Source organism: Platalea leucorodia (genome assembly GCF_965183815.1).
Source record: "Platalea leucorodia genome assembly, chromosome: 9".
In the NCBI taxonomy this organism is placed as follows: Eukaryota; Metazoa; Chordata; class Aves; order Pelecaniformes; family Threskiornithidae; genus Platalea; species Platalea leucorodia.
In genome coordinates, this window is record NC_138831.1 from 40170280 (window position 1) to 40184565 (window position 14286).

Here is a 14286-nt window from a genome sequence, read left to right on the forward strand (position 1 = left end):
ACAGAGCTAATCGTGCCCTGTCGTGTCCCCCCCGTGCTGCAGGGAGCCGGCAGAGCATGCAGTAAAGGCAACCTCTCCTTCCTCTTACCGCTTTCCTGTGGGCAAGAGGGAAAGGGAGAAACAGATTTACAGGCGCAGTCTGCTGGCACCACGCACCTCCAGCCGCACCCTGGTAGGAGTTTTTCTCAGATAGGGGTGTTGGGAAGCGATTGGAGATGCGTAGCACAGTGGAGTGGTGGGAACCTGGGCCAGGATTAAGCCTCTGTTGCAGCAAAAGGGGACAGAGTGAACTCGTGCTCCTGTTTTGGTCACTATACGCAGGCCGAGGCCTTGCCTGTGCGTTTGCCTGGATACGCTGTTCTTTAGGTAACCGGCTGGAGAACGGGACAAACAAGAAGGCAAAGGAGAGGTGGAGAAGCGAGGTCTGAGTAACGCGGTAACGGCGAGAGGAGGAGCTGCGGGAAGAGCGCGCGCCGCGCCCGTCTGCGCCTGCCGGCCGCAGGGGGGCGCTGCTCTGCCGCGGGCGGCTCCCCGCGCCGGCCGCCAGGGGGCGCCCTCCCCGCGCGCGGGCCGGGGGCGCTGGGCGGCGGCGGCCGCCCCGCCTGCGCGCCGGGGCGCCGCCGGGCCGATAAAAGGCGGGGAGCGGGCTGCACCCCCGCTGGTGCCTTCGGCAGCGCTGCCGGTCCTTCCCCGCTCCGCCAGGTAACGGAGGCGGCGCGCCCGCCCTCCCGGGGCCGAGCGCTCGCAGCCCGGGGCGGGGGGGGGGGGTCCCCGCAGCCGGGGGGGTCCCGGCGCGGGGTGCGGTAACAGGGAACCGTTTGTTCCAGGTCCGCAGCCGCAGCGAGGATGAACACGAGCTTCCTCCAGATACTAAAAGCAAAAAAAGAAGTAAGTTTGCCCGCGACGGTGGTTCTGCGATAACCCCCGTCGGCGAGGGGAGGCCGGCTGGCTCAAGCAGGTGCCCAGGGCTTGCCATTAAATAACGAGCACCTCGTAGAGGAAATCGCGATAGCAAGGGGCGCGTGCGAGTTGAAATTCACGCATTGAAAGTGAGGCGGTGTGAATGGTAATAGAGATAATATACCTTAACGGGTAATCACACCTTGATTCCTTGTCGCTCTCGCTCCCCCTATTCGCGGCTCCGTAGCCAGGGCACTAGTTCTTAAACGCTTTTCTCCATTTTATGTCTTTCAGCTCATTCCCCTGGTTGGAGTAGTGTCCTTCGCAGCAGTCGGGGCGCTCTCTTTTTGTGTCTATTCCCTGTTCAGCAAATCCGATGTGATGTAAGCAAAATACTTATTGCTTGGGGTTTACCCTAACCTTCTCTGTTCGACAGAGGTATTTGACCATAATGTTTTGCACCAAAAAAAAAAAAAAAAATCCATGTGCATGTTCCAGACTACTAGTAATGACTAAGATATCTGCAGATTGTAAATACAGAAGAAATTAATAAATTTGGAGTGTAGTCCAAATTATTTCCTAACTTTTGATTTAATAGATTATACTTCTTCTTTGCTTTAGGTGTAATAGGTTTTAAGTGTTCTTATGAAGAATTTCAAATAATCAGATAGATGACATGCAGATACGTTGCAACCAGGCTGTTGACTTGTATATAAAGAACAGCATTTGATAATATGAACTTGGAATATGTTAATGTTTTAATGGCTTGGCTAATAATTGGAGCTAGGTCCTATACTCTTTAAGCTTTTGGGAATTTTTATATTTACTTTAAAGTGATTGGAATAAGCATTTTAGCTGTCAGGGTAAGAATCCCCTTCCTTTTTCTCTGTGTCTTTATTCATTTTGATTTTTTAACTTGCTTCCCTTACGATAACACATTATACTTGAACAATGTTGGCTTGTTTGGTGCTTTGGAAGCTACAAGTAAAGCAAGCCATCACCAATTCCTACCCAGAATTTAAAACAGAAATGCCCAAACCTGTAAACTTGTCTTTCAGGGAACTGTTTACTTACACGAATAGTCCTACTGACGATAGACTGCTCATATAACAAAAATGTGTGCAAGATCACACCCTAAAACATGGTACCTGTTTTGCTTTATCTTCTCTTTAAGCATTAACAAGAGTGGCAATCCAGAACCGTGGGAAACTGTTGATCCTACCAAGCCTCAGAAGGTAATTTGTACAAATAATATAGTCAGCACAAATAGCATATATTTCCAACACAATTAATAACTTTATTTAAATGTGTAAGAACTAGCAAAATATTAATGAGGAAACAAATGTAAAGCTGACATACATCTATTTAAAAGTGGAACTAACTGCTTAATTCATGACTTTATGTAAAGTATCTTCCCTGTATTACTTAATGAAAGGGATGCAGCTATTACATTCTAGGTCTGATCCTGGACTTATGGTGTACTTCTGGTTGGTGTTTCCCCCTTCCCCCCTGCCCCCATCCATTTACTCAATTCCATTGATAACAGTGGAAATGTGGAGTATAGAGGAAATGCTGTTTACCCTTGCCTTGTTCCTGAATTACAAAATTGACTAAGAATGTTTTTGAGTACTGCAGCCTGAAGGAAAAAAATAAATCTTAGTTTAGTAGAGCATCTAGGATAAGGAAAAATAAAATTATCTGGCATTATTACTTATTTAATATCCAAGTGATTTTGTTCAACAAATTATTAAATATGTCATCAGTTGCTATTTTTGCTTACTTCTGAAAGGAAAATGTAAAGCTACTAGAAATCCTTCTTCACCGATAAGTTGATGTATGATATGGGGAGGGGTGGGAGTAGAATAAATGCTCACTGGGATTTTGCTAATTTCTTTCATCTTTTCCTTTGACTTTCTTCCAGCTATTAACAATCCATCAGAAATGGAAACCTATAGAAGAGCTGGAAAATGTCAGAAAGCTTACGAAGTGACAAGTTTCTGTTCCCTCAAAAAAGTACCCTATGAATCTAGTGGAATCACTTCTGCACAAACTTGACTACTGAAATCAGTGTGCGGAAATGCTTCTGCTACATTTTTAGGGTCTCCCTACATTTTTTGGACTCTGGATGAGGAGTTTCATGTTGCCTTAGAAGTTGGCATACAACATCCACACAGTCCAAAAATCTATCTCAAATATTCATTTTCAGTAGGCATTTGATGTCAAATGTTGAATATTCAGGTGGTAATTATGGATGGAAAAAGCCTTCACACTTTTTGTAGAATTTTGGTTTTCTCAAAATACGTGGATTTTGTAATTTTATATATTTTTAATAAAACATGTTAAGTTTTTACAACATTCCATGTAAATTCCATAAGTGAAGATTACCCAAAAGCCCTTCTAAATTGGGATTCCTGGTCTGTTCCCTTTCTATACTGTGTTTCAATGCTGTATACGGACGAAATAGTCATCATAGCCAGAGGATGTCTGTATGGCAACATACGTGGTCATAAAGTATACTTGCATTCATTTTCTACATTAGATGTGATGACAATTTAAGTCAAAACTAATGTTCTACTGCTAATAATAAAACTTACGCATGCGCTCACTTTAACCCACTGAGGAGTCCAATAGGTTATTTAAGGGTATATTTGAGACTGCAGGGTTAGAACATAAGAATTAAGCATGGCTAAAAGGAAACTGGAAATGAGAGAATTTCTGTTGTATTTAAATATTGTTCGTGTTTAAATTTAGAAAAAGTTACTAGAATTTGGAAACTTATATTATCCAAAACTAATTACATAATCTTCATTTCTTCTTTTTTGTGCAAGGTAGCTCACATGCAAGCTCAAATGTACTGTGCAGTTAACAATAGTTTTAAACTTCTAGATACACGCTATTAGAGACATCTGCTTTAACAAAGAGAAAATAACATCTTAAAATTAGGAATGACTCTATGAAGAGACAGTTCCTCTTTAAGCATCTGTGTTTTTCCTTATGGGTTGGCCAGGGAAAGAATGTAGTGGGCAGACCCCCAGTAAATTAATGAGGCAATATAGGCATCCAATGGTAGAACAGTCTTTTGTGTATATTTTCTGAATGTGTCCCTTCCGAGCAGTTTCACAATGTATTATACAGTTTCTTTTACAATGGATGTTCAGAATGCATGTAACTTTCTGTGAGGAAGAAAGCAAAAGTGAAACAACTGCTATTGGGAAAAAGTCCCTGTAAGTGAGTAATAGTGAAGTGCTTTAGGTTACTCTGCTGCAGCAAAGGCAAAACTTAAGTTAGTAAAGCTGTCTCACAAATTTTAAGGTAGCTTGGCTTCAGAAGCTTTATGTTTTCTTCAGATTTATTGATGCTGAGGAAAAAAAAAAGTTAAAATATTATTTTATCCCATACTTGTGTGCAGATGCAGCATAAATATTTGTTTATCAAGTAAGGATGACTCAGCAGCATTTATGTTTAAGAGTGAGAGGAACTACAAGACTTCAGAATACATTCTTAGCTTTCATTTTAAGGAATGACATTGCAAGATGATTCGATAGCATATAACCACAAAAATCCAGTGCTCTGAGGGATACAAGTTTTGCATCTTTTAACAGAGAAATATTTTAAAACATCTTCTGTAAGTTATTCTGTATTTCCGTATTTTTACTGGACTGTATCACACAAAACAAAAAGTGCTGTGCTCTGAGTTGATGCATGAATTAAATGAGTTTGTTCTTCAGTAAATCACTTGTATGGTCTGTAAATACTATGACCTAAGTATCTGTCAACATTAGGGAAATAAATGTGAGTCATTTTTATGTAATTTTTGTACTTAACTACTTTTCAGTGGTGTCTTCCAGTAGCACATTAAGCAGTATGACTGCCATCAGTCACAGGCTGTTGCTTCTCTCATCCTGTGCTGAAGCATAACAGCAAAGGTAATAGAATGTTTTGCTTTGTTAGCTGCTTTTTTTTAAAATATAGATTTGTGGGGAGGATTTTCACATAATGTGAGAAATCAAAATATTTTTCTGCACTTCAAAAAGATTGAGTATTGTTAAAGTTCTTGGGAGAATTTTGTATGTTCTCAGACTGTCACGAAAAATATTCTCTCCTGCACAAATGAGGTTTTTTTTTCTTGTAAGTAGAGCACACCAAGAGCAATTACTGTATCTCCCCCCATAAATCTATAAAGCAATACACAAATTATTTCCTTGTTCTACGAACATCAGAGTTAAGACAGTAAAGATTTAATTGGCTGACTTTTATGAGCTGACTTTTATGAGAACAATAAGGCTTCCATGTCCTAGGTTATGCAAACCCGTGACTTTTGATTCCATGGACAATTTAGAGGCCGTTGAAATAATTGAACAACTTTCTTCCTTCTCTCCATTTTGTTCTCTCCATTTTGTCTCCTACTACATTCTGTTCTTGGTTTTGGTTTTGGTTTCTTTAAACAATCGCTATCTTTGCTCACCCTGTCTAGTACTTTTCCATGGAACTATATCACTTCCAACTTTCATATTCATTACAAAGTTTAATTAAAATGTTCACTGGCTTGTTAGGTTTTCAAATATAGATTAGAAATCATTAGAAATGTTTTTAATGGTTCTAATCACCATTAGAAATGCATCATTAGAATCTATGGTCATGCTTTTTTAACTGCAGGTGGCTGATAAGTAGTCTATTTGTAAATAGTTTTCTGGGAGAATAGAAGGTTGCTTTCTGCAGAATACACACAATTATTAATTTATTACTGATTTTTGTTATTACAATAGTACTTAAAGGCTTTAACCACAACAACAGAAAATCTGCAGTTACCCCAGAGCTGTGTTGAGTTTTTCATTCGGCTTTCTTTGCATTTGATAGTCCCGGTGTCAGCATTTCTCTGTCTGATGTCCCCTACACCCCGCATTTATGTACCGCAAGATGCTATTAGTACAGTACCGTACCATCTAGTTACTTCATTGGTGCGTGTGGTTTCTGTAGAAAATAGTAACTTACAGAGGGACCTGATGCAATCATTAAAGGAAATGGTTCACCCTGCAGTTGTCACCTGTCTCACTCGGTGCAGAGGGTTAGTGTCACTAGGACTAGCTGTAGAAAACAAACAAGAGTAATGGGAATGATTCACTGGATCTGGCCACTATTTGGTGTTGGACATTTCCCAAAAAAGCTTTCAGATTAAACAAACATGGCCACGCTACTCAGCACAGTTATAATTCGCTGTCCAAAGCTTTTGCTGTACAGCACATCCCTGCCATACAGGGAGCACACACGATAACGAGATCACCTAAAATTGTAACTGAAATGGAAATAAAAAAGTGTTAACGAGGAAGTGGACTCTGGGTGCTGCAGTTGGACTAGGTAACTATTGACCTTCAGGTGCTGATGTGAGTAGAGAGCTGGCAGATTGTTTGCTGAAAGCTATCTCCCATCATGAAACGGCCATCGCTGCTAATTGCACCCTTCAAAGGAAGTCCAAAGAGTGAGCAGACACCCAGTCCAAAGAGCCGTCCTCCTGCGGTGCCTCGCCCCGACCAGAGATCACACACCTTTACAGCACACTTCATGCAGGCTGTACCAACCCTATTTATGCTGTACCTTGACCTGATGGCCAAAGGGTTTTGGTTTAATTAGCTTTTACTTTTAGATTAGCTTTTACTTTTAGATAACCTTGTTAGGTGTATGTTCTGGCCAGAGCTGTTAATGGGGATGTAGTGTCCTTCTGCAGGGCTCACGGGGGACGTGAAGTCCCTCTAAGGGCCCCTCATACAACACGGAGAGCCCGGGGCCTGTGGCAAATGAAGGCGTTATGAGTGAAAAGCCGCCCCGCAGCTGTTATTCACAGTGCCCCGCTGCCCATGGCCGTCTGCGCCCATTGCCTGCTGCCACCCATGGCTGCGAGGGAGCCCGGGTGGCCGCCCTGCTTTGCTGCCGCTGCCGTCTCCCTCCGCAGCCTCTCGTGGGAGGGGGTGCTGGGCTGCCCGCGGGGGCGGGGGGCTTTTCTTAGGGCCTCACCTCCGTTTTCCCCCGGACCGCCGCTGAGGAGGCTGGCGGAGGCTGCTCCCTCACGTCCCGGGAGCTGAGGAGGGTGAGCCTCGCCGGGCATCGCTGTCGGATCACCTGTGAAACCGCCCAAAGCCTGCGAGCCTTCAGCAGCGCTGGCGATTGCAGCAGGGAGAAGGCTTCTCTCTTGCCAAAAAAACAGGTAGAAGCAAAGCAAACCTCCACTCCGGGTTTTGTGTCAATGTCTGATTTCCAGGTGTGTGGTTAGAGGAGTTGAGCTCCCTTTCTGTGGTGGTGTGCTGCCTAGACATTCAACAGTGTGTAAAGTAAAGGATTTGTCTGTGTGGCAAAAGAGGGAGTCGAAAGAAAGTGGTAACTGAGGTGTTAGGGGATACAGAGCTTTAATTGGTGTGGAGCTGTGTTAGCAAGTGAGAGTCCTAGAAATAATTTGGACTTTTGGGTACAGGTCACGTACTGGCTGATGCTGCCTGTCTAGAAAATTAATTTAACAAAAAGCCCTCATTTGTTAGTGATGGGAGCATGCACAAAAGTTTTGGGTTGGTTTTCTCTTCATTTAAGACTTCCAAGGTTTGGCCCAACGCATCACGCAGGTGCTGTGGGACGCAGCCATGGCCCTCCCGTTGAGGCGGTGCTGAAGGCCCCCTCGTTCACAGCAGGCCTCTGCTCTTCCAGCCGCCTGTCTGTAGCCTGGCAGGTGTCAGTCAGGTGTCCCGGCTTCCGCCGGTGCGGTTTGTGGCTCCCGATGAACCGGCCGGGGTGCGCGGCGGCCGGTGCCAGCCAGGGCCGGAGTCGGGCCGCGTGTGGTGCTGGGCCTCCTGCCCCAGCTGTGCCTTGGGGCTGGGCTTGCCGGTGGGCGCCTGTCCTGGGTGACGATACCCTTTCTGCTGCTCTTGGCCAAGATTTTACCACATGCGTAGTGTTCCCTAAAAAGTGTTCTGTATAAATAATTTAGACTGCATGATGCAATATTTTTAAGATAAAGCTAGTCATATTTGTGACCTTGTTTCTACAAGGTTTAAAAAATGCTTGTGAACATCTGTTAAAATTCAGATAAATGTGCTTCCAGTTTTACCAGTTGTCAAGCAGTCGAAAGCCGGTCTCTTCAACCTGAAACATTGATCTGGGCTATACTAGACTCTGGTATTACTCACTTTGTCTCTCACACTCTCCTCCCTATTTTCTGCTGAGATTCCTTCCTTCTTTCCCTTGCTGACACGTCTTTTCTTCTTGCCAAATCTGTCTGTCTCGCCCACCAAAACAAACACATCAGAAAAACTTACAATTTTCTTGGCCTAATTTATTTCTATTGTTAATACTATTTATTAGTACACCTGCGCTGTGTTCTAGAAAGTTACACGTGTAGCTCTGTAGCAATCCAGTCCGCGTTGTCTAAAGGAACATACATGAAATGATGCAGTCACAAGGCAGAGCTGCCTGCCGTCCTGCTTTAGGGTTACAGCTGTTCTCTAGAACTCTTTGGTTTTCAAGCCACTTTCTATCATTTTACTCTTTTGTATGGTATTTGGCGTGAGACCGATCTGTTCTGGTAGGCCATAGGTGGACTGCTAGTGACTGTGGGTTTGGGTGCTTCATCGGCCTTTGGCACAGAACTATATTTCATCTTCGAAAAGGACTGGTGCATGTTGTGAGGTGTAAGCGAGGAATGCCCATCTTTTATCACCCCACTGGATTGTTACGTGGGTTGTTAACAGCACAATGTTTGTGAAACAAACAAAGAAGTGGAGTTCTTTGTCTTCCTGTTTCAGTATTGTAGAATACGTGGATTTTTAATTGCAAAATTCGTGTAGGGGCAATGTGATACATTAACAGATGCAGTTTATTTCAACACAACATCACATTGTGTGACGTATAGAGGACAAATGGGGGTAGCTGTGGATGCAAACAGATGAGCTGAGAGGTCAGAAAGCCACACAAGTTTGAAAAACTTCTTAAATCTAAATAAATGTGTTTAAGCTTTCAACTTTAGCAAAACTTTCTCATTCTTGATTTCCTGTCGTGTGTTATTTCTGTAATTAAAATAAGTGTATTTGCAGGAGGTAGATAACTAATAAACACCATCCTTTACCAGACTTGATGCTGCTGTTGCAGAAACAAGGAAGTAAATGCAGAAAATCCAGATAAGTTGTAATCCCTGGTAGTAACAGGAAAATCTTATCAGTTTGCCAAAGAAAAGCAAAGTCATCTACTTGTAATAAATCACTGATTCACTACATCAAAACAAAGGGAAAGCTGTTTTTCTATTAAAGCTGTCAAGAATGTTTCATTTAATGATGCATTTCTCCCTCCTGCTGTATTACTTCTTTTATAATTCAGTAAAGCCTGAATATTTTTTTAAATGACTGTAAGCATTATGCTGCCAATGCTGTTACCACTATTAAATGACATGTTAGCATTTTGCTGCCTTTACTGTGTTTACCTTTCCTCATGTGAAGTGCTTTGAATGAAACATGCTATGGTCAGAAAACAGAATTTGACTTAAACGCTGCAGTATCCACCTTACTCCCAAAAGCAGAAATACACAGCAAAATCCTAGTCATAATGACTTGCAGTTCTGTTCATTGCCTCATTGCTGAACTCTTAGCCATAATTTTAATTTTACAATACTGTGTCATACAAAGTAGATGTCAAAGAAAACTAGTTTGAAGTTATGGGAATGTTTTTATACTGATTTCAGGGAGGCATGGAATTAATATAACGAAACTTGTAGGGGTTGTGTGTATGTACTAGTATGTGTTTTTTAAAAATTCTCTCTCTTCTTAAGAGAAAGAAAAACATTTAAGAATTGGGCATGTCTTTGCTCAAGCTCCTGTGTGTGTATTAGTTCAAAGAGGAAGCTTTTGTAGTATGCAAAACAGGGTGGTAAATGAGAGTTTCTGTTTGAGGTATGTGTTGAGTATATCACTTCTTGATAGCTGTAAAGCACAAGGTATACACCCTCTGTGGGCGAGTGCTTTAAATAAACAAAATTACCACCAAAGTCATAGATGGATTCACTCAATAAAGAACCAAAGTGTTTGACCTTCTTATCTGTTTTTAGAAATCCTCACAGTTGTCTGTTTGGCCGTACCACAGATGTGACATACATTCCTCAATAAGGAATACTAAAGCACAAAGGTATTACTGTAGCTAGAGATGAGCATTTGTTGAAGCAATGTGTAATCAGAGTTACGAAAACCAAAAGCGAAGAGAACCTCTTTACCTATTGGACTTTTTTCTTCTTCACTAAAAGGATAAAAGAAAATATGGCAACCCAACGAAGAAGGGAGGTGGAGGCAACACTCCAATCTTTTTTTTTTTTTAATCCTTCTTAGCATCATTAATGAATGTATGTGGTGTGGTGTGGGCTAGATGGGTAAAAATTACTGTAAAACCAATCATCAGGCATCCTAGTTGAACTGCACAACAGATCAACTAAAGCTGCAATTTGTAGACAAAATTGGTATTGACTTCATTTGTGACCACCACAATTTGGTCCAGAAATACTAGTATGCTCCATAGTTGGCTGCCTGGTAATGTAATGGAGTCTGATGGTTTTCAGTTGTTATCTGCAGTACCCACGTGATCTGGCTTTATCTGTTTTCTTTCCTCCTTCCTCTTTTGTACACAAACACGCCTTGTATCATCAACAAAGTACGAACTCTTAAAAAAAACAAACAAAAAAAAAAAAAAACCAAAAACCCAAAAAACCAAAACCAAGCAAACAAAAAACCTGCAATATGAATACCCTTACTTAGCCATAGCAGTTGGTGGGCCTATTAGTAGGATTTAGTTTTGTTATTACTCCTGCTCCGTGAGCTGCTTCTTTCTAGCTCTGACAGCTAAAATTAGGGACTACCTCTTCCCTCGATCCTTCCTCCAGAGAAACTTCAAATGTAGTAAGTCTGAGTGTGCTTTCATTGCTGCTTTACAAAGACAGTTAATAGATCTAATATAATGTGATATCCTGCATAGCTATCTACAAGCGAGTGTATCTAAAACATGTCTTCATTTACAGCTTACTGCACATGGCCCTTTAACTTCTGATATGCAAAGAGTTACTTTCTTTTAAATTTTCTAAGATACAACTTGGCCTTTGCTCTGTGGCAAGTCCAGGCAGCTAGGTTGCCTGAAAACCATCATCATTTGTTCCATCTAGGTTATATTTAAAGTAAATATCTAAGCAGAAAGAAACCAGTGTGTGTAACTGGTTGGGCAATTTCCATTTCCAGTTGAAGGTGTGTGTCTTCTGCAGAAGCTTAGAAAATACAGAATTGCTTAATAGCTTGAAGAAATGAAAGAAGACTTTACTGGAAGGAAGTTGTGGTTCCGAGTTCCTCAGCCTCTGTCATCTGTATTTTCTGCCTGTGAAGCCCGTTGAACTAGATCAAAAGACAACATTATACTAGCAATTACAGCAGTGTAAACACAATGATATTCTACATTTGTAATTGTATCTGCCTATTTTGAAACAAAATTGCTTCCCTCAGTGTATGTTTTCCAATTGAAAGTGTCATCAGATACTTTGTAAAGAAGCAGACAGTCAAGGATGTTTCAAATGCAAGTGTATGTTGTCCGGCAAACGTGAATTCAGCACCCCGAAGAAGCAATACTTATTTTCATAGAAACAAAGGGCTTGCACGGTAACTTACATTGTTTATATTAATGAATATAATTTGTTCTAATTGCATTTCAGATACCCATAGCCACAATTAATTTCCACTCATATATTTTTTTATTACATATTTGGAACTGGAGGGAGGCATTTGAGCATTGTACTCCATGGTATTTACCTGTATATGCCTTTAAGAAGTATCTCAAGTCCTTCCCAGTAAATGATTAGCAAATCCGTGCTACATTTGTGCTTTTCTTTATTGCATCCATGATAAAGTTAAATCTGCTGTGTAATCCTTAGGAAGAATAGAGACTGGTTTTTTTACTTACTAACAAGACATTTTAAAAATTTGCGACAAAATATATTCCTTTGACATACAGAAGTCTCAATAATTATACTCAGTGCGCAACTTTTTATTAAAGCTGGGATTAGTGCACCATCTTCTGGTAAACTCGGGAAAGGCCTTGAAGGTTGACAGCTCAGAGGGGAGAGTGTCTGTGCAGTTTTGTGTCAGACTTGTTCTTACAGTGGGCTTGGAAAAAGGAACACATGAAATTTATAAAAAAAAATCAAGAGTAATTGTATGCGAGGTTCAAATACGTAGCATCATCCTAACTATGAAAATGTTTGTTTATGGTGTTTTTCTCAAAAATTCTATTTGAATTTAAAAGGCCAGTTACTAGAATTAAATAGCTATTTTCGTATGTCTACATCTCATCAATTTATTTAGGGATTTATTAGATAATTTCTGTGTGTGTGTTTTGGGAAAAAGAAATGGGCAGAGTGCAGGGACTTGGGTGTTCTCAGTGCACCTGAGACAAAAGCAAATTTTTTGTCTGCTTGCCATCTGGCTGCTTTTATGTATTCATCAGCTGAATCAAAAATCCCTGTATATATCAGTACTGAGTTTAATGTGAAACAGAGACAGCGTTAACTGGTTTCATGTACCCTCATGTACTGGCTAGTCACAATCCTGGAAAAACAAGTTATCTTTTCACCAGGTATAATAGTAAGGAAATCATAAAGCAGTCATCATATGGATAAAATTATGCTTGTGTTTATGAAATGGATTATTTTTTCTAAGAAATTGATGCCATAAAAGGTGTAAATGCTTCATAACTATAACAAAACCAATTAAGTTATTTTGTCTTGTACATTTAGCATTGGCAGTTTTCAAACTGTGTGATGCTGAGAAGAGAAAGCAGAACACAGTGAAGAAAAGGAAAATAGAGATAAAATAGCAGCGATACTGATTTGGATATCATTCTTTTACAGCTGTAAACACAGGAGGCAGGTACGCAGGCATTCTAAGAGCAGATTGCTGTGGTAGCTGGATAGCAGTAAATGATCAGTATTTATTCTAGCAGCTTCCAAAGTTGTGTCAGGTATTTCACAGAACGGAAGAGCATGTATGGTCCTCCCCAGAGCATCCAGCCATGGAAAATGGAATGAGGAGAGGAGAACAAAAAGGGATTTGCCAGCTCCAGAGCACAGAGAGTGTCGGTTAGCACCCAGCATGATTTGTTACAAAGAGGGGGAGGATGGGGTGAGGCTTGAAAGGGGATTAAGGGTGGGGAAGGTGGAGGAAACTTGTTTTATTTGTCTTAAGGTAGAAAGAGAATCTAGAGGCTTTCAGATTAGGTCTTCCTTGTGAGTTAGCAACATGGTGGCTAGAAGATTTTTTTTTCATCTAGAGATCAAAGAGGAAATGGACTTTGGGCACGCATGTATTTGAATAGAACACGCCTTACAAGTCGTTTGTGGGTGTTTCACACCCAGTGCTGCATGAGAAGCTCCTAGTGACCATGTAAGCAGCAGCTGCACAGGGTGCAAGCTGGACATTGTTAGTGAAGCTGTGGGGAGGGTAGAGCATTGCAAGAAAACAGAGTGAGAGAAGCAGAGAGCAGTGGCATAATGCAACGTGCCGATGGAACATGATGTTTGAGCTAGGTGTGCTAACTCCTGGAACAACTGAGTGTGCTTGGAGCAACCAGCAAGAAAAAGGATCTTGGCAATGCCATTTTGGATGGATAGAGGGAAATGAGCCAGGTATTTACAGTGGATTGTCCCCTCCCCTTGAGATCTCAAGGGATCTTCTTCTCTGAAAATGGACTAGATTATTGGAGTCTAGGAAGCTACTGTAGTACATATCGTGTTTAATTACCCAACAGCCTATCTTCATTTATCATATTCTTTTAGTATCTGTGGAGAGAAATAATACCTAACAGCCCTGCTCTATGCAGCATCAGGGCAGCATCCTCATGAGATTCTGCCAAAATACCTGAACAACAGACTTAGTACTCATTAGTTGGTGGGTGTCTTGGTTTTATGTCAGAAAGCTACTTCTAAATGCCAGCCAGCTGCTTTTCTTACTCATTCTGCCAAGTGGGAGTGATTCTGCAAGAAACAGCAGAAATGGACAGTAGTAAAATAATCGAAGACCAGATTCAGGTATGATATTTTAAATGGTAATTCTGCTGGTGTAGAAAGAAATTCTGCTGGTATTGAAAGGACTAAATGTCAACACAATTTAAAAAACAAAACAAAACAAAACAAAACAAACAAAAAGCCTCACAAAATTAAGTAAGGAAAACATTTTGAAATAGAGTACGTTTCTGTTAATTTTCTTCTTCGGATAAGAAGGTTTCAGAATAGAAGAGTGGGATGCAAGGGTTTGCAGTCTGCTCGATATAAAAATGCTTTATTGACTCATATGAGTAGGCTGTCATCAAAGCTGTATCCATGCTTCAGAAAAC

The 14286-nt window shown here is 41.1% G+C and overlaps 1 protein-coding gene across 2 annotated transcripts; it reads left to right on the forward strand.

Moving 5' to 3' along the window:
- The first annotated feature begins 576 nt into the window (after window positions 1–576).
- LOC309595556 (normal mucosa of esophagus-specific gene 1 protein) lies at window positions 577–3361 on the forward strand. 2 transcript variants are annotated; one of them, XM_082322665.1, is made up of 5 exons: window positions 577–702; window positions 828–888; window positions 1195–1283; window positions 2075–2135; window positions 2822–3361. In XM_082322665.1, exons 2-5 carry the CDS (start codon window positions 847–849, stop codon window positions 2888–2890), a joined length of 261 nt encoding a protein of 86 aa, XP_082178791.1. In that variant the 5' UTR covers window positions 577–702; window positions 828–846; the 3' UTR covers window positions 2891–3361. The 2 variants fall into 2 exon arrangements, with proteins under 2 accessions (XP_082178791.1, XP_082178792.1); XM_082322666.1 differs by lacking the exons at window positions 577–702; window positions 828–888 and adding an exon at window positions 924–1066.
- The last annotated feature ends 10925 nt before the right edge of the window (window positions 3362–14286 follow it).

Bases quoted from the DNA above. Each gene is read 5' to 3' on its own strand.
- LOC309595556 (XM_082322665.1), top strand. From the start codon at position 847: ATGAACACGAGCTTCCTCCAGATACTAAAAGCAAAAAAAGAA. The intron at 889-1,194 runs GTAAGTTTGCCC...TATGTCTTTCAG, and splicing joins TACTAAAAGCAAAAAAAGAA to CTCATTCCCCTGGTTGGAGT. The intron at 1,284-2,074 runs GTAAGCAAAATA...CTTCTCTTTAAG, and splicing joins TTCAGCAAATCCGATGTGAT to CATTAACAAGAGTGGCAATC.